The sequence below is a fragment of the Corvus kubaryi genome, unplaced genomic scaffold (genome assembly GCF_017639235.1).
Source record: "Corvus kubaryi isolate FWS band 111438036 unplaced genomic scaffold, C.kubaryi_AGA036_p1.0 37392, whole genome shotgun sequence".
In the NCBI taxonomy this organism is placed as follows: Eukaryota; Metazoa; Chordata; class Aves; order Passeriformes; family Corvidae; genus Corvus; species Corvus kubaryi.
In genome coordinates, this window is record NW_024581131.1 from 4,380,313 (window position 1) to 4,404,142 (window position 23,830).

The following is a 23,830-nucleotide window of genomic DNA, read 5'->3' on the forward strand; positions in this document are numbered from 1 at the left end:
GGGGCAAGATGAGGGCTGTCTCAGATCACAGTGGCCCCATGCTCACCGTGGGCGAGGGGTATCCCTGACGAGCAGAGAAAACATGGGTGGGGAGGGGAGTGGACAGACAGGATTGGGGTCCCCCCATGCGGTGGCCGCTGTGCCCCTGCGCACGGCAGCAGCGGAGACGGGGCCCTCCAGGAGGCAATCCCTGGGGGAGGCACCCCCTCCCCACACCCGGCCCACCCGGGGCAGCCCCCAGAACCCTCCCCACGTTTCCCGGGGGACTCCCCCCGCCGGCCCCATCCCCGCAGCCCCGCGGGCACGGGCGGCAGCGGGCGGGGAGCGCGGGCCGGGGGGCGGGCGGGAGGCGGGGCGGGAGGGGGCGGCGGGCCGGGCTCCCCGGGGGAGGCACCGGAAGGCGCCCGGCGCTGATTCATTGCAATAAATTGTTCCCATCGCGCCTGGGCTCGGTCATCGCCGCTCGAGCAGCAGTCGGAGCAACAGCCGGAGCCACCGCCGGGAAGCGAGGATGAAGATGCAAGCCGAGGTGATCCGCGAGGGCGAGCTGGAGAAGCGGAGCGACAGCCTTTTCCAGCTGTGGAAGAAGAAGCTGGTGGTGCTGACCAAGGACAGCCTCAGTCTCTTCCCCGACGGGCACAAGCGGGCCAAGGGCAAGGAGCTGGGCTTCGGCTCCATCCTCAAGGTGGACTGCGTGGAGCGCACGGGCAAGTACATCTACTTCACCATCGTCACCAAAGACCGCAAGGAGATTGACTTTCGGTGTCCGGACCAGAGCTGCTGGAACGCCTCCATCACCATGGCCCTCATCGACTTCCAGAACAAGCGGGCCATCCAGGACTTCAAGAGCCGCCAGGAGATGGAGCAGGCGGCGGGCACCCAGGAGCGGCGGCTGGCCCGGGCGCCCTGAGCGCCGCCGCCCGCCCGGCCGGCCCGGCCCCAGGTGAGCCCGCCCGGCCCCTCGGCGCTGCTGCCGCGCCTCTTCGTGGGCTTTTCCTTCGATCTTTTTAAATTATTTTACTCCCCTGCGCCCGCTTCGGGCAGCCGGACGGGCCCCGTTCTGGCCGGAGGGACCCCCGGCCGCGCCCCGAAGCCGGGCCGTGCTGCCCGGCCGCGCCAGCGCGGGGCTTTCGGGGAGCGCTGCCTTGGCCCGAGCCATCGCAGCGGCTTTGGCCCCCTTTCCCATGCATCGCGCGGAATTTCTGCTGGCAGCCGGACTTCTGCAGTGTGCTGAGAGGACGGCGTGGGGGTGGCGGGGAATAAGAAATGGCACTTGGCAGTGCTTTCCTCACAGAATCTGCTAAAAAACAATCTGTGAAAATAAATGCTTCATGCTTACTCTCCCTTTAAAGCCCCCCATTTTTTTTCTGTGCCTCTCTGTCCTGCTTGTTTAACTAACCCACTTTCTCTTGGTACTTTTAGAGCATACCACTGGATGATAAACCAGATCGAGTGTCTTGGACTGAAATGGGACAGGGTACCAATGAAGGAAAGCAAAGAAGAGAGCTGGAAGCAGCTTGGTTTTCTCCAAGCCCGTTGTGGCTGCTGAGCAAAGAGCCCTGAGCTTTGCCTGAGATGCATAAAGAAAAACCAAAGACTTTCATACAGGACTTCTAGCAAAGCGTCCACGTGTTCTGAGTGGCACAGCTTTGTGAACTATTATCTTCTATTTATGAGATGCAAGGAAGATTCAACACTGACTGGTGGTGTTAAACACAGTTTAAATTATTTGTAGTATCTATATTTGTATTTATTTTGTTGAATGTCTTTCAGCAGTTACTGGTCTTAATATTGCTTTTGCATTAATGTGTCCATTCCAAATAAATTACTTGAAATGTTCACTTTTTATTACTGTACTCTGGGCTGCAGTAACTTTTGTTGAGGCATATCTGTGGACATGGCAGTGGTGAAGTGGCTTAAAAAGAGTGGGTAAGGCTTGGCTTTTTGGTGCCCTAGGCTGGGCAGTGGGAGGTGGAGAAAGCCCAGATAACCTGTTTGTGTTTGACCTCGTCTCCCGACCAGGGAGAGAAAAGGTGTTGAGGTTCAGTTCTGGTCAGTGGTGGAGATAGAAAAGCCTACCACAGCTTGCTTAAGTGCTCCTCTAGAAGCTCTTTCCCATAAAATTGAGTAACGGCAGCTGCAGAAGGCGCAGGAGCTCCCTGCCACATGAAAATGCTGCCCTTTGCGAATGCCCTGCGTCCTCCCCCAGCCCCCATAGCTTAGTGGTGTGCTAAGGCACAAAACTGGATTCTTGGTTTCGAAATAAGAGCGCCAACGCTCCATGGATTCCTCAGCTTTGTAGCAAAGCAAGCTGAACTCGCTCTCCTCTCTTCCTTCACCTCTCCAGTCTCTAGCCAGAGTTAAATTTCTCCAGGATAACTGAAGAAAAGGAGGCAGGCTCTTTTCCTATAACACCCGGACCAAGAAGCGTGGAGAAAAAAATCTGCTGATTTTTTTGGATCAAAGTACTGAAGTTTTCTTTTGTGAGGCTTAATTCTCACTAACTGACCTGGGCTTCCTCAAGAGCAATGCTGCAGCACACGACTCGACTCCCGCAGTCAGGACTGTGAGTGTAGCAGGCAAAATACTTGCTCCAAACTCGGTCATTTCCAATAGGTAATTTCCCCTTCCCAATATCAGCGCAATTCTTGCAGGAGACTGCACTAGAGGAAGTTAGAAAGTATGCAATTGCATAAGCCTGTAGTTAGAGCAAGAGAGACTTAGTACAGGAAGGGGGAAAAAACCTGGAAGGAGGGTTGGCCCAGTTTCTGGAGGCAGCAGGGAGGCTCTGGCACTGCAGCCTGGTGCGTCGGGGCTTTGCATCCTCCTTGCTCCTTGCTGGCAGCTTGTGCAGAGGCAGGGTTGCACATGACTGAGCTGTGGATGTAGCAAACCTCTGGCCACAGCACCTGAAAGCCTTTGGCCTCCATGCCCTCTCTAACCTGAGAATGCTGGAGGTGCATTTAATGCAGCAAAACAATGCTCAAAAGCAGATGTGTTTTACCCCCCATTTTTTCTTGGTACAATTTCAGGGCGGTGAAATAAAAGGCCAAACCAGAGCAAAGCCACTGGCTCCTAATCCCTCCAGTTTCAGTGAATCCAAGCAGGAATGCTGCCTGACAACAGCTGAGGGTCTGGGGCTGTTGCCTGCCATGACAGCCACTGCTGCAGGGGGGGGAATTGGGGGGAACCTGATAGCTCCAGGGGTCCCATGGCCCCCAGTTGCTCCTGTGTGGCTCCAAGACCTTTGCAAACTGATCTGTCCCTTACTCTAGATGGAAATGTTGACAAAATACAAGGATTGTTCAAATTATTTTATTCTAGGTTTACAGAATCAAAAATAAAACTCAAGAATTCATTTACTTGGAAAAAATAAGGGGGTTACTTTCTTGCAACTGTATTATTGGCTTTTCATCTCTCCCAGTGGGATTTTACTCCTTAAGAGGTAAACAAACAAACCTAAATTGACCATTAGCTGTAAATATCCGAAGGAGGAGACTCCAAATTGTTTATATAAAACTCCACCAATGGTTGGACCCACCGTCCGGGTCAAGGGCTGCACTGAGGCGCAAATCCCAAGCATGGCACCTAGGAGAGATGGCAGAGACACACAGGGTGAGAGCAAGTCCTGGCATGGAAAAGCAGAGAAGAGCACACGGGATCCCCTTCATCCCTGATGCTGCTCCCCTGCAGTAGTAGCAAATCACTTCAAATAATTTCTTGCATTAATTTATAGCGGTCCAATTAGGGTTTGTTCTGGTTAGGGACTCCTGCAGGCGTGGGGATCAGTTTCCACCACGAGCCAGCTCAGCTGTTCCCTGAGTGGTCTGGGCAATCACAGCACTGCCCAAAAGGCAAGTGGGTGCTCACCACTGCCGTCACCAGCGTCCAGGGATGCCTTTGGCACCAGAGCATGCTGCTGCACATCGCACCCATCAGGGCTGGTAACTACTGCATGGGATTAGGGATGGAGACGTGATTTTTAGGGTCATGTTTGAGCCTTCCTAGCAAATCACACAGATTCTTCCAATCTCCTAATTACCTGAGTGGGCCCTGTTCCACCCAAGCTACTACTGCCATTTATTCTCTAGTGTGAAATAGAGAAACAGCTCTCTAGCAGGAGTGAGAGGGTTGAGGCTAACTAGGTCTTTAAGAATAAATAAATAAAACTATAGATAAAGACAGAACCCCCTCGAGATATTCCCCCATCCCCCTTTGCAAAAAGAGCGGATATTTCCATTTGGATGGATATGCGAGCCCTTCGCCCGGCTGGGCCGGTTCCCCCTCCAGCAGCCCTCACATTTGCATCCTTAACAGGAACCCGGTGGATGGGGAAGCACCTCCAGTTTGGCAAAGGCAAGGTTTTTTTCCATGTGCAGATGGATGGCCAGGACATCCCCTGGGACACAAGGCTGTCCCACGCACACCCAGTATGCTCTTTTGTCCTGCAGTCTTTGTTCAGGACAGCTGTCATGTTCAGAGGAGCAGAAAACACCCAGCCAGCCAGAAAATCATTAGCCCCCAACACTGGAGGAACAGCAAGCTGGCAGCATATTCAATAAACTTGTGCCCAGCTCTGAAATGATGTTTGCAATAATTTTTTTGCTATCAGTATGATTATTTGGGCTGCTGGCATCAGTTTTCCACTAAGACACACGCTGAGGTGTTGTCGCCACGCACCTGGGAAGGATGAGGAGAATGCTGTCCTGTATGCAAGAAGATAGGGAGCTGAATGCAATATTTAACGTGGGCAGCCACGGGGAAATGATCCCCAAGCTCCCAGAGAGAACAGGCAGCCAGGTGTTCGCGTAATGCTGGGCAGCGACTGCTGGGCTTTTATCAGCATGCTTAAAATACTTGTGCAATGAGCCCAAGCCAAGGGTGTAACCATGTGGAGAGGGAAATCTCCCGGGAAGCGCTGCCGAGCTCTCCTCCCGCGCATGGGAACACAAAGGCCATGGGTGGGACCTTGCCTTGACCCTTTGCCAATGGGAACCATCCCACAACCACCAAACTCTCTGGGCAGGTTTTGCAATTATTTTTTCCCCTCTAGGTATTTGAATTAAACTAATTACTACGTGCAATTGCCAAACTGGCTCTTATGATTGAGGAGGCACTTTTTTCCCTTTCCTTTTTTTTTTTTTTCTGGAACAGAAATCCATCGTCTTAAAAGGCTGGGCTCTCCCTCTGCACTTCTCCAACATGTTGCTGAGAACGATAATTTCTGTTTAATGGGCTTAAATTAGATCCCTCGTGTCAGACACCCCCAGGCTTTGGGACATTGTAAATCTCAGCTCTGCATCATGGCCGTGGCTCTGTGGCAAAGCTGCACATGTGATGGATCTCATTTAAGGCAAGACCTTTAACTGGGACAAGTCAACGCATCAGCAGAAAATTTCCTGCGTTGCTTCGCGCAGCTCAGCCAACGCACATGCTCACCTTCTTTGCCATAGCCACCCCACCTTCTGCATCTTCCCTGATCTTTTTTCTCCCTCTCCAGCTTTTTTCCCTTCCTTTTCCCCATACCTGGCATGACCTGTGCCGGCTGGGAGCCCATCCTCCCCTCCCACCCCAGCTCTCCTCTGCTCCCGCAGGTTTCAGGGCTGGGTGCTGGCAGCTCTCCAAGACGGGCGACTCCTTTCCAGCTCACATCCTGTTGCCTCGCTCAGATGATGGTGCTGGCCCAGATCAGCCACACGCCCATGGGGCAATCGGGTGTAACCATTAGGTCACTGTCGCCAGCGGGTGCCTTTGAACCTGCAAAGCTCGAGCAAAGCTGAGGGGTTCAGTGCCCCGAGCCCCGCCTGGCTGCGAATTCTCCTCCCCAGGTTCTGACGCACAAATAAAATCAGGACACACGGGCCCGTTACACATGGAGGCTCTGCTGGGCTTCCTGCCTCCCTCCCCCGGGAGCAGGGGGGATCTGTGCAGGAACAAGACCTCCATTCTTGGGGAAGGACCAGGGTTGACAAGGAGTGCTTTTGTGAATGCAACTCCCCCTGGGCTCGGGGCTGCCCTCCCACCAGCTCACGCGTCCAGCTGAACAGCACGTACATGTGGGGCTGAATTTTCTCTTCCTGCCTTTGAAGATGAAGAGAAGGAAAAAAACCAATCAAACGGAAACTAATTAAATCATTTCTGCTACCTTTGCTTCTGCGCAAAGCCTGAGCCATAAGCAAAGAGCAAGCGCCAAACTCATCAGACTTGGACGGAAGCAACCTTGGATCGGATCTAAAGCAGGCTGATGGGTGCAAGGGATGGTGCTCTGCCACCTCCCACTGCTCGCTTTCCAAGACGCCTATTTAAAATGCAAGGTGACTCAGTGTCTAGCAAGGGCGGACAGGCTACACTCCTGCAACGCCCCATTCATCCCAGCCCCGTGCTGAGATGGACACCTGAGCTCAGCCCAAACTCCAGCTCCTTCAGAAAGCCTTTTCCTGACCGGAAGAAAAACCTCCACGGGTTCTGCAGGCTGGAAGCTGACAAAAACATCAGGAAAAGACAGCAGCAAGGCTCAAAAGTGATCCTTCCAAAGGCAAATTCTCAATGTGTGATTTCCTTGCATCAACTAAAAGTTGTTGCAAGTGAGTGCCAAGGTTTTTGACACAGCGACAGCAAAGCTTTTCCATGAAACCAGATTTCCATGCTCACAGTGAGGGTTTCTAATGTGCCACCTAAAAACTCTCTTTGCAGAGCCGGTCTCGGGCTCGCAGAGGAAGGAGCAGCCTTTAGGCTGCTGTATGGGTGGAGCAGCCTTTGCGGGGTGCCACCCACGGCCAGGGATGGATGGCAGGCATTTTAATAGCTGCATTTCTCTGCGAGACACCCACACCATCACTGCTGCAGCTGCTGTGGAAAGGCTGCCTGCCGGCTCTGCTGTGTCAGGCATTCCTGCCTTCGCCCCGGCCCCTGCCCGGGTACATCCAAAACAAGCACAAGACCATTAGATGTCTCTTCCCCCAGAAAAGTTGCAAGGAAAAAGCACAGTTTGAAAAGTGAGGGCCAGGGAGGAGTGGCAGAGACAAGGTTTTCCCCCAGTGCCACAGTCCTCTGTGCCAGAGCGTCCCTCTGTGGTATGCCCAGTTTTGAGCCAGCTGTAACTCTGCATTTGTAGTAGCACTTGGTGTGACATCAGCCCAGGATGGACGGGCAGGGGGAAGCCCTCGGTAGCCCATGGCATCCCCTGATGACCTGCAACCTGCTCCTGAGCATCTGCACAGCTCTGCAGACTGCCTCCATCCTGCCGAGGCACAGGCTGGCCCAACAACATATGCAAGCAGGGAGCAGGGTGAGGCAACTAAACCCATTTTCCTCCTCTGACCAAAGCTTGCCTCCAGGCTCCAAAAGCTAATGCTCTGATTTTCCTCACAAAATCCCTTTGAGAAGAGCCTGGATGATTTCCAGCTTGGTTGTGCGTCCCAAAGCTGCTTGGTGCCCTTCCCCCCTGGTTCTCCCTCACATGAACATTGCTCCAAGTCATGAAGCAGCAAATTTTCTTCCTGGCTGAGCAGAGGAGCTGAGACTCTTCCCAGGGAGGTGAAGACTGGGGCTAAGTGGTTCTCCCAGGTAGAAATATCCCACTCAAAAATCACAGGCTCCCAGCATTTGTAGGAGATGCAGTGGGTCCTCTACAAATAAACTACTGAAGTGATTTTCAGAAAAGCTCTTCACCCAGAAGCATCTCAAAAGTGCTTTATAAACTTCACTAATGGGTTGTGCAAACTACAGCTCGCATTCTTGGTAGGGTCTGCACAGAGGTATCTCCTCAGGCAGCTGCTACGGAAGATGAAGGGTGCAGACTGGCATCCCAGACAGCCTCAGCTAAAGCAGAGACACTCTTGGGTACCTGCTCTGGGAGCAAACCCTGAAAGGGCTTGAGCAAAAGACATCAAACTGGGTTAAGCCAGCTCCATCCTGGCACAAACTCAGCCAGGCTCCCATGACAATAATGTAGGCATATTTCCTTCATCAACAAAACTAAAGCCCCGGGTATAAAGATTTAAGTGTCTACCACTGCTGTCTTGCATGGAGAAATACAGGAATTCTGACTGAAACAAGGCCAAAACAGAGAGAGAGGGGCAATTACTGCATCAGGCAAAGCATGTGTGCAAAGAGTAATCCAGAATCCCCTCCTGATGGCCTATGTTAAAAGGTGTGTACAAGCAGCCCTCTCTGTCACTGTCACAGTGAAAGAGCAGTGTTTTTTGGTTTTTTTGACATACCTTGGCTTTCCATGGAAAGGAGAGAGAGTTTGGGAAAGCCTTCCCTTTCGGTGCCCACCACTGTGAAGGTCAGCAGGCAGCACAGGACTGGAAGCACTGGATCGTGGGATGCTTGCTCAAGGTTGTTCAAGTCCATCCTGTATTAGCCCCACCAGTCTGTGTTCACCTGCTCTGCTGACACCCCCTGCATGCCCAGCCAGATCTGGGCGGTCACCAGGAGTGTGCCCCAGTGCTCCACAGCTGTGGTGGGAGCTGGGAAGTGCCCAATGGACTCAAAACTGAGAAAATGCCAGTCTGATCGTTTTTGGTGAGTCTTACCTGTGTCAGAGGAGGGCACAGCCTTGGTGAGGATGCTGTCAGTGATGGTGGCCAGCATGCTGAAGGCAAACACCAGCGGCACCGCAATGATGCAGTAGTGCCACACGGTCCTCATCAGGGCCTAGGGGACAGGACACAACGGACCACAGATCATTAGAGGGCACAAACTGTGACTTTGTGGCAAGAAACCACCTGGAAGAAAATCATGAGTCAAGCCCATGACTTGGGTAAACTGTGGGAGCCACAAATGATACATGGCGGTGCGGCTTTGGCCGTTGCGGGGTCTTTCACTGCCTGCCATTTGTCTGCAGTGAATTATTCCAAGCATGTGGAGCAAACGATACCCTACAATCTGGCAGCACATTTCCCCGGCACTGCTGGGGGTATTTTTAGTGTCTGGGAATTAGTGACGTCCCTGCACCCTTCCCTCTGTCTTCTGTCCAACTCCCGAGGAAATGTTGAACAGCAGATGTGTGTGGTGTACTTCAGGAAGCTTCCATTACTTATACAAAACAGCCTAGAGAAGGCTTTTTGGTTCATTATCATAAATAATTAAAACTAAACTGAGCCTGTCAAAATAAATGAGCACGGTGTATTATGTAACACCGTACCTTTGGGATTTCTAATCCTGTTCTGCTGCTTCCCCGCTAATAAATTCACCGAATTCAGTAATCTGGAATAGGTCTTCTGGCCATGAGTGCACATTAGCGAGCATAATTAGGGAGAGTAATGATTTTGTTATTGCACATATTCTTAGCAGAGACATCCCTCCAGCTGTTTAATGCTGAAACAAAAGCGGTGAGGCTCCCTAAGCTGTAGGGCTGGAGTAGCTCCCGGCTCATTCACAAGCCCTGCTGGTCAAATGAATGGATTTCTCTGGGGCATGGAAAGGAAATTCCCCCTTTATTGCAAGTCTCCTGCCCTAACCCATGTCTCAAGGTGAGTTATTGTGGCTGGAAAACATTTCTGTCACTGGTTTAGCCAGAAGTTTCATTCTCTGGGGTTCTCTGCCCTAAGATCTGGTCCCTGCCTCTTGGCTACAGAAGATGGAGGAGCCCAGAGACATTGCTCACTAATGACTTGGAAATGTTGAGGTTTATTCCTAGTTCCCCTCTAGAGTCACACACAGCCAGGTTTTTCTCCTCAAAGGGGCTCTTCGCCTGGATTTTGGTTAAGATCTAGGCACTTCTGATTAAGGAACCAGAGAACAAAGACAGAGGAACAGGTATTTGGTACATAAACAAAAGGAAGGAGAGTAATTCCTTGCTAGGGCAAATGTCATTGCAGGACAACATTGTGGAGCTCATAGAAAAAATCAGTTTTAAAGTTTTAATCCCTCCTGCTTTGTACAGACTCCTTCATGGGCTGGAGCAAATGAGCAGAAAAGAGCAGAGGCATGTCTGTGTCTCCTGTGAAACAAGGGGAAATGGCTCCTCACTTCCCTGGGGCTGAGGGAGAACAGAGCCAGGCAGAGCCCAGTCTTTCCTCTCCTCAGCTGCTGGGTAGTGAGTAGTTTTTTTGAGGTGAGCAGATCTGAAAGCATTTTTTAGGTGAGAGGCAGAACCAGGAGCCTCAGCAGACAACTGAAAAAGCAAATGCCTGGGAAATGCAGGCAGCAAGGCAGGATGAGGCACAGCCGTGCCTTCAGACAAAGGGAAAAACTTCCCCATCACAACTGCCAAGCCCTCCTACTACAGCCCTGCCTACGCTCTCCCAGCTCACATCTGCAGATCAGACACTGGTTCTTCCCTCCTCTCCTCATCCAGGTGTTATTGCTGAGCTCCCAGCCCACCCCTTCCCTTCTCCAGCTGCCTGTTGCTGGGATTATCCTGCAGCCTCTTCCCAGCTGCAGTGCTGTCTGTCTGCTGCTGCTTGTGCCAGCCTTCCAAAAACGCTTCAGCCCACCTCCCCTCCCAGTGACATCAGGATGAGTTCTGGAGTGTCTTTTCTTAACAGCTAGCTTTTCTCCTCACTTCTATCCTTCGGGGAGGGGAACTGCTGCATTTGGAGGCCACATGCTGCAAGGGCACAGCAGGTGGGATACTCCTCCACCAGCAGCTGTGCAGGATTAAAAGCTTCACCCAGTAACTTCTGCATTTGGGGCTGCTGCTGTGACAGCACTCCTCCCCACCGAGACAGAAAGCCACCCCAGAAGCGGATGTTTTCCTGGCAGCCACTTGGACAGAGCATTTTTAACAAGGCATCCCAGGCAAAGAGGATCGCAGCTGCATTTGCCTATGAATAGTTCTTGTGGGAAGTCACTGCTGACCCTTGTCCCCAGGCCCGTGCTGTCAGGATGTCCACAGCCCTCCGGGTTTGGCATAATTGCCAGCTCTAAGATGATTTCCCTTCCTGGCTCCTCGTTCTCCTCCTGTGCAGCCAACGTGAGCCTTCCTGCCCTGGGACATGTGGGCTGCCCCGTGTGCCCCTCCACTTCCATCAAGGCTTTCTCTCCTACCTCCACCTGACTCCAGCCCTCCCTGGAGGTCAGTGACACCTCAGTCCACAGAAAACATATAATTCATCTTGCTGCTCTACCTGATTCCCATGGGACCAGACTTCAGCACAAGGATTCAGTCCCTGCCCTGTACCAGTCAGGGGTGCTCAGCTCTCCAGATGGGCCAGGTCCGCCTTAGTCCCACCTAATTACTCCCACAAATGACCCAAAACCAGTGGGGAGACCTTTAAAGTCCTTCCCAGGCCATGCTCAGAAGCATCAAGCTCTGTGCAGATGTCCCATGTTAAGGGGGCATATTGATTTCAGCCAAAACAGCATGCCACCAACTGGAAGAGACCCTTCCCAAGCATTCTACACCTGACAGAATCCCCGTGAGCCTCCAAAATCCCAGGCAGAGGGACCACGCTCCATCTGCAGAGCCAACCCTTGGTCGGCATGCATCCTCCCTTCCCAGCCTCATCGCAGACACGATTTAGCCTCAGATTAGCTAAGGTGTGTAGGTGCCTCATCTCATCCATGTAGCTGGGAACCACAAACCTCAACACCCTCCAGGACTTGGCCCTGACCTCCCCACGGCTGCGGTAGTGGGAATGGCACTCATCCTACTTGCAGCAGTGGGAGCTCCAGTGTCTTGGCAGCAAGGCTCGAGGCCAAATCCTGCAAGGGAATGTTGAAAGGCTGATGCAGCTCAGTTGTCCTTTGGGTCCACTGGGGACTGTGAGCACCTTTCCTCCATCCCCATGGCCTGGGCAGAGCTGTCAGTGCCCTGAACATGGCTTATCTGAGCAAACACTGTTCTCAGCAGAGCTGCCTACATCCACTCGCTTTTCCAATTACTGTTTGAGGTTGGCATCAACCGTTGCCCACGCGGACACAACCAGCAACAGCTAACATCACTTATCCCAAAATGGAGGAACAAAATTATTGCCTTGCTACCTCCTTCCCCAAATACTCTTATGTTGGGGGATTAGACAAAAATAAAGCCCCAGAAGGAGAGCACACAACCTCCGCTGTCTCACTGCAATATACAACGGCAATGATTTTTCCCCACCGTAATCTTCATTTACTTTCTGGGTAGTTCAGGAAATGCAGTCATTGACAAGACCAGGCCAGGATTTCTGTGCAAATCCGGTGACTCAGGAGGGACTTAGCGAGTTTCTGTGCAAGATTAATATATTTTTTAATCCCCATAACTATTACTCACACGGCTCTTTATCATGGTTTGGCGCAATGCTGACGTTGAGCGCAGCTCTATTTGCACAGAGGCCCAGGAGAGTTGGTTTTCCTTGCCCCAAAGACCACCCGAGAGAGCCAGAGGTGGAATTTCCAGGGGCAGAGCTCACAGCCAGGTCTCACAGACCTCATGTCACTGGTTGTGACGTTATTAACGGCCTCGTGGGTGATTTCACACCCGCCTTACCATGCCTAGGCCCACGCCGGCAAAGACGAGGACGCTGAGTCTGAGCAGGGTCATCTCTGTGCAGTGACTAGCGAGTTTCCCAACAACCAAACCCTGGACAACCTGGCAAAGAAGCACATAAGCACCATAAGCCTGATATTTACCATCATTTAAACAAACTCAAAAGAGAACTTTCTTCAAAGAAACAGGTTCTTCCATCAGGGTTTTTTTGACAAAAAAGGACCTCACTACCACAGTAAATGATTGGAAGATGTGATCCATTATTTCAAGCATTTTGCCTTCTAGAGAGAGATCCATCCCATCAGCTGGAAGTCTTAGTGTGTATGCCTGAGTTTACCATCACTGCCTACTCAGCAACAGTGACTGAAACTTTCTAAAAATGCTTGCAGATACAAATGATCTTTTCTAACCTATGATGTGTTTGTGAAATACAGTTAATACCACGGTCTTCATTCTTGGCAAGTCCTCCCAAAGAAAAACTGTACATTTGTAGAGCAGAGGAAGAAAATGTCTGTACCTTCTCTTGCCATTATTTTAAACTATAAATATACAAATTGGGTGGTTCATAATTTTTAGGCAGGAAACAAGTATGACGGAGATGCTAATATCCAGTCCCAGCAGTACACGCAGATGTAAAGGATGGGGAACTGGTTCTACAGATTTTAAATAAAAACTGGGGGGGAAGGGGAGGGAAGGAAGAGCAAAATATTAAAATCTGAGAAATTATTTGACTTTTCCAGCACGTTGCAGAGCAAGGATTCCCTCTTTTATTTATCTGTTCAGCATCTCCCATACTTCAGGTGATGCTGGCCCAAGTGGACACAGGAGGAGAGAGGCTGGAAGAGATCATGGTAAAAACAAAATCTGACTGACTGCAAGGGACAGATAGGAATCTACTGAGCTTTCCCTGCCTTGAAAGGGTTTGTTTGATCCAAATGAAAACCTCTCTGACTTGAAAGAAGAACTCTAGTTCAAAATGCTTTGTTGGGTATCTTTGGTGGGCTTCATTTCTGTGGCAGTCCATCCTGGAGAAAACTTCAGTGGTCTGCTTGGACCGGGAATGACACTACACTACACTCAGCCTTGCTGTGTTAATCCTGAGGCAGAAACCCAAACTCAGCTGAAAGGAAATGAGTGCAAAATAAATGAGAAAGCAAGTTATTAAGCAGAAAGGAAATGTTAATCTATCATAAACAGTCCAGGAAAAACAACCTAATTTAATTACTAAAGCAAATTAAAAAAAAAAAAGAGAGAGAAAAAAACCCCAAACCAAAAAGCAAATAGTAAGAGAGTGAAAATGAAGTTGACATAAAGAACAATAGCTACAGAATGAAAATATTTCCAACAGTATACAACTGAATGGAAACCCATCAAAATTCAACCCTTCCCTTTGCTTCAGAGCACAAAGGATTTTTGACACGAGGGCACGTCACACCAGGAAGACATTCTGGCTCCTGCCTCCTTTTTGTCATTGTCCCTGCCTCTGGCCAGGGCTCGAGATCTTGGCTCACGTGTGCCCAGCTGTGGCGTGACACTGGCACAGGCTCTGTGTGTCCTTCCCAGGTCATGTCACCTGCCAAGCAGCCTCTGGGACACTGGCGGACTTGCTGTGGCACGAGGCTTGGACAGTGCCTAGGGTGACCTGCGTCATCCTGACCAAAAGTCCTGCTGTGGCCACGAGAGGAGGCTGATGCCAGGCCCAGCATCTCCTACTCTGGGGGTGGGTGGGGAAGCTGCTGAGTAATGCTTCATTAAGCTGAGTGCTCCAAAAAGGGAGAATTGTCATTAACTTTTTGCAACTCCCCAGTCCCTCCTACTGGCTCTCCCCAGCCAGGGCTGTGCTGAGTCACATGGGATGGGGGCTGAGCCTTGTCCCAGGGCATGGATTGACTCAAGGGTGGCATCACCTGAACCCCAGTTCAGCTCTGCTGAGCCATTGGAGGAGAGGAAACATTTCCCAATTTGCCCAGACTTGAATGATGTATTTAATTGGGATGCACCGTGCAGGCACAGCCCTGTCCCTGCCCTTCTTTGAGTCATTAGGGTATATCATCAGCAACATCCCTGGTGCGATGGCCATGGGAGCGGCATTCCCAAAAATGTTGCCGTCACTGCACACGAGCCCTTGCGTGAAGGCAACAAGCACCACTGCAGCAGAGGCAGGCTCTGAGCAGGCAGGACCTGGAGATGTGCAGGATGAGCTGTCCCCTGAGCGAGCAGAGCAGAGGGATGGTCCTTGTGCCAATGCTGGCATTCCCCATGGGCTTTCCCATAGCTTGGGCTGTGGCAATAAAAGCACAAAGTAAAACATCACTGCTGAATCAACTAGCTTGGCAAGGAGACTATTTCCAAGGACAGGCATGAGCTCAAGTCACCTGCTTTCCCCTTGGGTCTGGGCAGCAATCCTTGGGTTGTACAGACGGTAGTTCCCCACCATGGGCTACCTGGGCTGCCTGCCTTCCTCCCTCCCCAGCACAGGCACTGCTGATCCAGCCATTAGTCCCAGGCAGGCAAGGCCCATCATCCTGATTTTGGACGCAGAGCCTTGATTTAGGTGCTGGATAACGTTTCCAGTCACCAGGAGCTCTGACCTCACTTTCCAGTCTGAATTTAGACCTGAAAACCCATTTACTTCCAGCCTGCAATTGTCCCTGGGTGCAGAGCCCCTGAGTTTGCATGAGCAGCAACCGCCTGCGCAGGCACATGTGGGAAGGTGAAAGTGAAAGGCGGTTCATGTGCACTCTCCCATGTAAGATTTTGGACATGTGCTGCCTTTACCAGCAGGTAGCAGGGACAACCCAGATGACCTGGCCATCACCGCTCCCATGGACAAGCTCTGGTAGCTGATAAATGGCATTTATCCTTATTTTTATTCTTACTGGTATGTTCTGGGCTTTTCCTTGCACATAAACTCCCCTTGAGATCGACTGCAATGGGCTTTCCCCTCCTGCATTTCATTTTGCCTGGATGGTGCTTGCCTTTGTAACCTGACCTCCTTTGAAGTCGGGGAAGAGCCCGTGTACCTGGCTGGAATGCCTTCTGTCATCAATAAACAAAAGAGAGAGGAAATTGTTTGCAAGTGAAATAACAGGCACTGCCTGTGGCTGTGTACACATGTCACAGGAAAAAACCAACTCATCCTTTTTTCTCTCCCCCCTCTCCTTTAAAGGCAAATAAGTCTCCCAATAAATGCGTAAGGACAGCCAAATCTCTATTCATCATTTTCTAGATTCACCAAGCCGGGGATTTGTTACATTAGTCCAGCAAATCACATGGAAAGATACTCTCTGCCTCTATCATTGCATTTGGTTCTGGGAAAGCAGCAGCTCCCATTCGCTCAGAAAGGCCAATTACCCATTTGACTGTTAACGTCTAACAAATTTGAGGAACCCCTTACAAGATGGAAAAGATTGTTTCTGTTTGAAGGTCCAAGGGGCTAGTTTTCAGAAGACTTTTGAAGTACTAGCCTTACTGCACGGAGCTGCTGCTGAGCTGACTGGCACCTGCAAGAAGCTGGCCTCACCTGTGGAGGTTAGAAGAGTTATGCAGATGCTCAGCTGGTCCTCTGCGCTCAGAGACACGGGACTGTTTCTAAAGATTCTTCCATCAGCACCAATTGAAAGCTTGACAGAGCCCAGCAACAATAAGTTCCCTTTCACCCGACAGCTTGGAAGTGAAAAGCTGTGAGAAGGTCGGAAAGGCAGACACAGCAGGCTCGATAAGCTGGTACAGCCTCGTAGAGAAGATGCAGGGCCCCATCCCTAGCACAGATAGCATGATTCACATCAGAAGCAGCCTCCCACGCCCTGGACCCGTATCTCGCCTTTGAAATGGTGCCGGCTGGCAGTTCCCAGGCGAGCGCCGGCTGGGGAGGGACGCGCGGGTGGGCACCGGCTGGGGCAGAGCACGGGGGTCAGCACAAACCACAGGGCTTCTCTGCACGGGCTGAACGTGGTGCAAAGCCCTGGCTGGGGGAAAAGGGAGCTGTTTTACTGACACAGCGATGCCAAAATCACTTGAGGAGTTCAGGTCTTGTGGAGGAGCAGGAGGGCGGTGGGACTGGAAGGAGGGCTGATGGTGAGGACCAAACTGCTGAAGGCAGCACTTTGCCAAACGGGGAAGAGGATGGTGTGTTTTGCAAACTCCAGCCTAATCACTTTCTTTCCCCCTCCAACCCACCCCCCTCCACAGATATAAATCCTTCAAAGCAAGGAAACTGGAGAACTTTCTGTTTGTTGTTGCAAGGTCCTTTCACAAAGTGGGTTTTCCCCCTAGGCATACCTGGCTGTAATTAAAACCCTGGCTCTTTAATCATCTCTTTTGCTGTGCAGGGGAAAAAAAAGCGAGAGGGACAGACTGGTGATAAGATGATACGCAATGTAAATCTCTCCTCCAGGAATCTCTCTCATCTTTTCAGGATCACTCCGTACCAACTTGTCCCTCCAGAAGCGGCACAGCTAGAGGTGGAGTTTGTATAACAATACAAATTTAAATGCAGTAAATAGAACAGATGTCTTATGATTTCTTGATCCTCAGGGTTATAAATATCTAGCCCTTTGTCCCACCCAGAGTTTTGTTTGGTGCATTTTGCTTTGGGTTGTTTTTTTTTTTGGAGAAAACGTTCTTAAAGGAAAGTTTCCCCCACCCCCTACTGTGGTTTGAAATCTAAGCATCAGATGTGACTTGAGATACAGCCAGGGACTCCAGGTATTTCACTTGCCTAATCCTCCAGCAGCACTTTCCAAGCCACATACTACACCTGGAAGGTCTCCATGCTATCACACTTGCAAACTCCAAAAAAACAAAAGGAATCTAGGCTCATTTCTGCCCATTACACGAGATTAAATTATTTTAAACCAGTATGAAATTCATTCTTCTCTGGAGGGAGATTGAATGGCATTTCACACTCCCAGGCATTCACTATGAGGGAAATTTCATTCGCATGGTTTCTCAGATGAGAGGACTCTGGAAGCCCAGCCCTGGAGGACAGAGGGATTGTGTCCCTGACAGGCTCTCATACCTCTTGCCTGGAGACCTATCAGTGATCAGATAAAGATGCTTCAAGCATATCGTGAGCAAGGGAATCTCTGCAGTGCAGGCTGCCTGGTGCAGAGGCAGCTCTCCTGCTGTCTGCCTTCCTCTCCTCATTTTGTTATCTCCCATATGACTTCTCTTCAGCTGGCACAGTCCCAGCTCATCAGACGGCCCCACACTTTCAGGGTGCATCAAGAATCCCTGCAGACACCTGGACTGCTTGAGTAACCCCCATGTGCTATTTTCATTTCCCCATCAGTCTGTTCCAGCCTTGGTCATATTCCATTTTCTAAGCCACAACTCTGTTTCCTCATCAGACAATTCTTTGTCTCAATGCTGTCCCACTGCCTCCCCTTTTCTGACCTTGCCTGGCTCTGTCCTGACCCAGACCTTCCTTCCCACCCTCACTGCACTTTCCCATATCCCCTGCTATTAGATGATGCTCACCACATGATGAGATGAGGCTCAGGAGCTCTGGATGTGATCCCTTGGGTGATGGCTGAATTAGTGGTGTGCCTAAACTAACATCCTCCATCTGCAAAGAGGGAAAACCCCTCACCTCCTGCAGGGTCTGTGATTCTGTGCTGATTCCCCATGCAAAGAGCTGTTTGAGATAGCAATGACAAAGGACTTCAGTTGCCTACTTAAAATTAGGAGGACTGACTCAAAGCCTCTCAAAATCTCCTCTCTAGGTACTCTGCAGCTGGCTTGAATGAGAGGAATAAGAAGAAACAGATTCTTACAGTGCATTGGCCACTTCTCACCACAGCAGGTCAAATGAGGTTGGGAAGCTGAAAAACTACATTAAGCAATTGGAGCATAATATCCTTGGGGTGGGAGAGGAAGGCAGGAAGACACCATCACTGTTTGAGTCATCCTGGAATTGCTGATTGGGCTGGGAAAGGGAGTGCAACATTGCCTTCTGTAAGAGGAATGTGTTAGTTTTGAGAATATTTAATTTAAAAAATAAAAACTACAATAACACAAATAAATAATTTTCCCCTTAATTTCTTTGATGTCCCCTTCCAGCTATAAAAGTCCTTAAATGCTACCTTTTTTCAAGTCCCAGAAGAGATACAAACATGGGGGACAGGTTTCCTCTAACAGGAGGGCTCAGGGCAAGTCCAAGAGGATGGGAAAATCCTTACAATGATTTACAGAAAGGCAAACTAAGGAATAAAAAAAAAAAAACCAAAGCTGAGGATCTGGTTGATGAAATAATTTGAAAATTATATTATATTCCTTATGAATAAAGCTATAATTTACTCAGTGAAGTGGGGAAGCCAGTCAGCAGATATTAATCATCATTCACCTACTCAGATTGGTGGAATTCACTTGCACCTTAATCTGCATTTGTATCTCAGCAGTATCAATTCGCTGTACTGCAGAAACAAATGCATCTGAAATGCCAGCTTAGGCAGCAGGAAGGCACACAAGCAGCTCTGGGGCTCAGCAGGACAGAGCCAGCACACTTCTATTCCCTGCATGCTACAGCAACCCAAACAGAAGGCAGACATAAAACGTTAACCCCGACACCATCCTCAAGAGATATCTGTGGGTGGAGACCTGAAAGTAAAGACACAAATTCTAATGTTTTAAAATAATTTAAATAAGAAGAGTTTAATTTGGTCCACTTGAGGATCTTGTCCTGCATAAACCAGAGTAGAGTTTAGGACTGCCAGTGATAAAGGGGAGAGAAGAAGTGACAAAGCAGAAAACAGTGCTTTGCAAGCTCTCAGGTGAGATGGCTTTGCTGTTGCCAAAAATCAGGTCTGCTGGGCTTTTAAAAAATTGAGCATTTTTTCCCCTTTCCATTTTGGGGTTCTGATAGCAAACCTCAAAGTGCCAACATGAAGAAGTTTGTACCCTATGACCATTTCACTCCTGTATTTCTGATGTCCGCAGCCATGCACTGTGAATAGGAATAGCAACATGGATAGAAACTACATGGACAGATGAAAGAAAACTGCCTGGCTGATAAAAGCCAGTTTCTGTGCCAAATGTCCCAAGGCAAAGACTCCCCAGAAGAGTAGATACTTCACCTGAGACTGCAGGCCCCTGCTGGGTTGAACTGTGGCAATAGGCATGATTGGCTTCTGTGGGATGCAACTCTTTGACTCTGGGAAGGGTCAGGTCCCTGGTTAGCACTGGCATCTGATTATCCATTAGGAAGCAGAGTGGATGCTGTAATTCCCGTATCTTCCAGGGCTGTGTCTCTATGTGGGGTGCCCCAGCACAGCAGAGGAGGTAACCTTATCTACAGCAGTTTCAACCAAACTAAGCCAGGGAACAATAGCAGTGAAGGCAGACAGATATTCCAGACAGAACAGCAGTGTCCTCAAGACAGATATCCTGGACCTAACAGCAGCATCCAGGCTCCATCTAGCAATACAAAGCCACTCCTTACAAGAGCTATTCCTGCCCATGTTACCCAACTCTGAACAACCACAGCCATGCTGCAACTCCAAATTTTATTTCAGTGTAGACATATGTAACAGGAGTTTATCTGGTGTTTCTTAAGTTAAACGCCCAGATGTGGGGAGTCCTTCTGCATTCAAATGGGGAAGAAGATATCAGACAGTGGCTTGGTCCCTCTAAAACCTGAGTCATTCCTGCAGACCCTGGTCTAGCAGGCAGCATACAAGGCTAACATAGGGAAAGCCTCTGAAAGCAGTGGAGTTTGGGTCAGAAGCTTGCTTTGGAAAGCAGCTGCTGATCTCCCCACTTTTTACACTGTTTCCATACTGTGGACTGGCAAACTGGTCTTCTTTCCAATGAGGCTGAATGGGACTGCATCCAGCTGGTTGGAGATGTTCACAGGACCAAGTCCAAAGCCACCCTCACAGGAGGGACATAGCAAAGGCACCATCTCCTCAGCTCCAGCCAGTTTACTCTGCAGAATCCAGTTGCTGATGTACAGCCGCTCTACCAAGATGCCCAGATTTGGTGAGACCAGGCCAGAGCCCAAGTGACTGACAACACCATGCCAAATCCAAATCATAAGGGAAGCAACTTAAGCTGCCATTCCCCAAATGAGAAGCTCCTCCAGATCCCACAGGAACTCTGCAGCAATATCCAGGAAATGAAGAGGATTTAATAACAAGACCACTCTCTTTTCAGGATATTGCTTAATTCACATTCCTACCTTGGGGCTTGGTCATAACCATCTGCTGCTCTTTCTGCAAAATCATTAAGCCTCTTCCTCCAAAAGGAACACTCTGCTATAACACATCCCTGGACATTTTTGACCCTGTTACTGCCTAGTTCAGCTGACTTTTCCCTTTTATCTATTTTGGTAGTCTCTTAACTGTGTTCCATCACCCACCTTTCTGTGCTTTGTTGTTTTTTTGTTTGGTTTTTTTTTTTCTTTTCTGGAAATCACAAGCTTGCTGTGCTTGTTTCCATGCAGCAGAAACAAGTTCTTCTACACTGAAGGGATCTGTGAAAACACCAGTAAGATTGTCTGCTTTCCTGAGTGTACAGGGTGCTACTATATAAATGTAAATCAACTAACCTGCACCAGGCAAAACCTCAGCCAAGGAAGGCACTTTAGCTTCAATGTAAGTTTTGTTAAAACACCCAGGACATATCAGTCCAAGGAAATTTTAGCTCTACAGCTTAAAGATCCACAAAGAGGGAAAAGGGGAAGAAAGCTTTCAGGACATTCCTTGCCCCAAATTCTTCCCATTCCAAAACCAGAATAAATTTGGAGTCACTTCTCTTTCTGAAGCCAAATGCCATATGGCAGAGCTGGGATTTGCCTGTCAACAATGCACCTGGATTTGGAAGAGCATGTGTCCAAAAGGTAGTGAACTATGTAGCAGTGTGGCAAGCTAATCTAAAAGAGGGACTTGCACTTCACTTACCATTTGAAGGACACCAAAATATGACATCAGATATCCAGACTCCACTGCTTCCAAGCCAAAGAAATCCATTGAGATGATGGAAAACATAATCATGAACAAACCTGGAGGGAGGGTTAATGCAAAGAATACATCAATATACTTGCACTGCCTGTAATAGCCCAAATCCTGCTCCCAGTCACCACCAGTCCAAGTCAGCAGCTCTCCCTGGGTTTGCCAGCACTGGCTATAAACACGAGCAGAATGCTATCCAAAGTCATTGTAGTAATTTAATCTTTAAATGTTAACTTTTTTATCCCCCTTACTTTCATCTTTAAATAATGTGACTATGTAGGCTGTAGTTTCAGCTGTTAATTATAAACTGGTAAATATTTGTATCACCAAAGCCAGGCTAACCATTAAGACGGCAAGAAAACATTTGTTCAGACAAGACTGTAACCATAAAAATAATCTGATTGGATTCCTCACCCCTTTTGCCTGACTTCAGATATTCACCATGGGGAACAGCCCAGTGACATCAGCCAAAGTGCAGTGGTTTCGCTGCACACCTCAGCAACGATGTCGGTGGCACATGAAAAACCTCTTGTGGGGACTGATAGCGATGTCAACACAAGCAGTCAGGAAAGTATGGACAGAAAGAGCACAGACCAGCTCTGCTTTTCAACTGAGGCAATTTTTGGAAAGTGTAACAGAGAACGTCCACTCAATCTCAAATGAAAATACAATAGTGTGCACTTCCCTCACTGTCAAACACACACAAATACAGGCATGCTCACACATGCTCCCATCCTACACAGAGAGCCATCAAATTAAAAATATTATGTCAAAACACTGCACTTCAATTGTGGTGTGGGGTAAGAGTCTGCTGCTTCCCCTAGTGTCTTGTGCACCTGAGACGGACCAAGACAATAGGAAATTTGGGCTCTCTGCATGTGAAGAACCCCACAATGCGCCTGTTGGAGATCACTGATCCTTCTGGGACAGAAGAAGAGCCCAGATGACCTTTAGCAGTCCTGACTTTCCTTGTAAGAGCCTCTGAGTTACAAAGACTGGGTAAAAAGGGAGCTGCGTTCCTCTCCTTCCTGAAAAATACAGAATCCAAGAGGCAATGTGTGAGGACTGAGAAGACAACTGATGGCCTGGCAAGGTGACATGGCATGGGAAGGGTTTGCCAGCTTTTCCTGGAAGGATGAAGAGAGTGATTTCAGATTGCTGGTTCAAATGCTGAAGGGGACCCGCTCCTGAACAAACAAGCACAACTCCACTGCATCCAGCAGCCCAACCCCAGCACTACAAGTGCAGCACCTGCAGCAAGGAGAACCTCCCTCCAAGCACCTAAAGCCTTTTCCTGGAGGGCAGCACTGCCCTCCCATCCAGGACCTGCCACAAAGCCTTCCTGAACCCTACTGGAGACATGTCCTACTCCTTAACAGGAGTAGCTGCAACCCAGCTAGATGGAGTTGGGAGAGAGGGACGTGGAGAAGGTGCTTGGGAGCTGGGGCTCATGAAGATCTATGGCTTCCCCACACCCCTCCATGGACAGTACCCGTCGTTACCCAGTTACTTTGAAATTGTTCTCAGCTCAAGCCAGCTTAAGGTAACATGCAAATACCAGTTATTTACTCACAACACCCAAATCAGGCAACACGGTTGCACATGTTTATAAAAGACACACGTGATGAAATGAAAGAAAAACCACACTTGGTTTCACTTGTAGGAAGATTAGATCGAAGCAGGCGCTCGCCCTTCATCCTGCACCCCACTGCAGGTACCACCTAGGAGGGGCTCAGCCTTCCTACATACCTGATGCTTCTTCCTGGTACTTCGCTCCAGCTTCTACAGCTCCTCTCCCCTTTGAAGTCCCTCATCAAGTTAAGGCAGATTTGGATCTTTCTCCTCCAAACAAGCTGCTTGCTTTCAGAGCAGGGGAGTAGGCTCTGCTCTTTAATTAGAGTTACACATTGCATGGCTCCCCTGGAGATGCAAAGGTCTCCTTTTTAGATGGGTGTCACCCCTGTGCCTGCATGGTCTCTTAAAGCTACCTGGAGGAGGGAGACCCTTTTGACCCTCTCCTTTCAGCAGCTAAGGGGGTCTCTCCCACTGGTAACACATTTCTTGATGAAACCCACAAGGCAAGCCCCAGATTGAACTAAAAAAGATGTTATACTCATTGAAACAAGCATTTCTTACAAAGATCTCAGCAGGTTCCCAGCTGAGTAGGCTGCAGGTCAGCTGAGTGCAGCCACATAAATAATGATAACCCTCAGTCTACACTGAGAGGCTCAGCGTGAAAAAAAATGGAAATGGCATAAAATACCCTCAGAAACCTCGCCTTTTTTGAGGAGGTCTAAGAAAGAAGTGAACTCTTTAGAAAACCTGGCATCAGTGGGATGAATAACAAGGATTATGCAGCAGAAGGCAGGGAAATGATTTGTGAGATGCAGGAATGATGAGAAAAAGCACCAAGGAGAATCAGGAGTGCAAACCCTATTTAAAAAACCCAAAAACCACGATG

At 49.4% G+C, this 23,830-nt stretch overlaps 2 protein-coding genes across 3 annotated transcripts in view; one reads left to right on the top strand and one right to left on the bottom strand.

Moving 5' to 3' along the window:
- The first annotated feature begins 378 nt into the window (after window positions 1-378).
- On the top strand, window positions 379-1,856 carry PHLDA2 (pleckstrin homology like domain family A member 2). The gene is made up of 2 exons (XM_042038534.1): window positions 379-943; window positions 1,423-1,856. Exon 1 carries the CDS (start codon window positions 512-514, stop codon window positions 908-910), a length of 399 nt encoding a protein of 132 aa, XP_041894468.1. The 5' UTR covers window positions 379-511; the 3' UTR covers window positions 911-943; window positions 1,423-1,856.
- A 1,443-nt stretch (window positions 1,857-3,299) lies between these two features.
- The window catches only part of SLC22A18 (solute carrier family 22 member 18), a 70,426-nt gene continuing 49,895 nt past the window's right edge, over window positions 3,300-23,830 (bottom strand). Inside the window, exons 7-10 of one of the 2 annotated variants that reach the window (XM_042038532.1) lie at window positions 21,319-21,419; window positions 12,419-12,520; window positions 8,541-8,661; window positions 3,300-3,588 (exon numbers count right to left, since the gene is read on the bottom strand). In XM_042038532.1, coding sequence (XP_041894466.1) covers window positions 3,401-3,588; window positions 8,541-8,661; window positions 12,419-12,520; window positions 21,319-21,419 — 512 coding nt within the window. In that variant the 3' untranslated portion in view covers window positions 3,300-3,400. The remainder of the gene's footprint in view (window positions 3,589-8,540; window positions 8,662-12,418; window positions 12,521-21,318; window positions 21,420-23,830) is intronic. The other variant, XM_042038533.1, reaches the window with a different exon arrangement.

Excerpts from the sequence above, each read along its gene's own strand:
- PHLDA2 (XM_042038534.1), top strand. The coding sequence starts at position 512 with ATGAAGATGCAAGCCGAGGTGATCCGCGAGGGCGAGCTGGAGAAGCGG.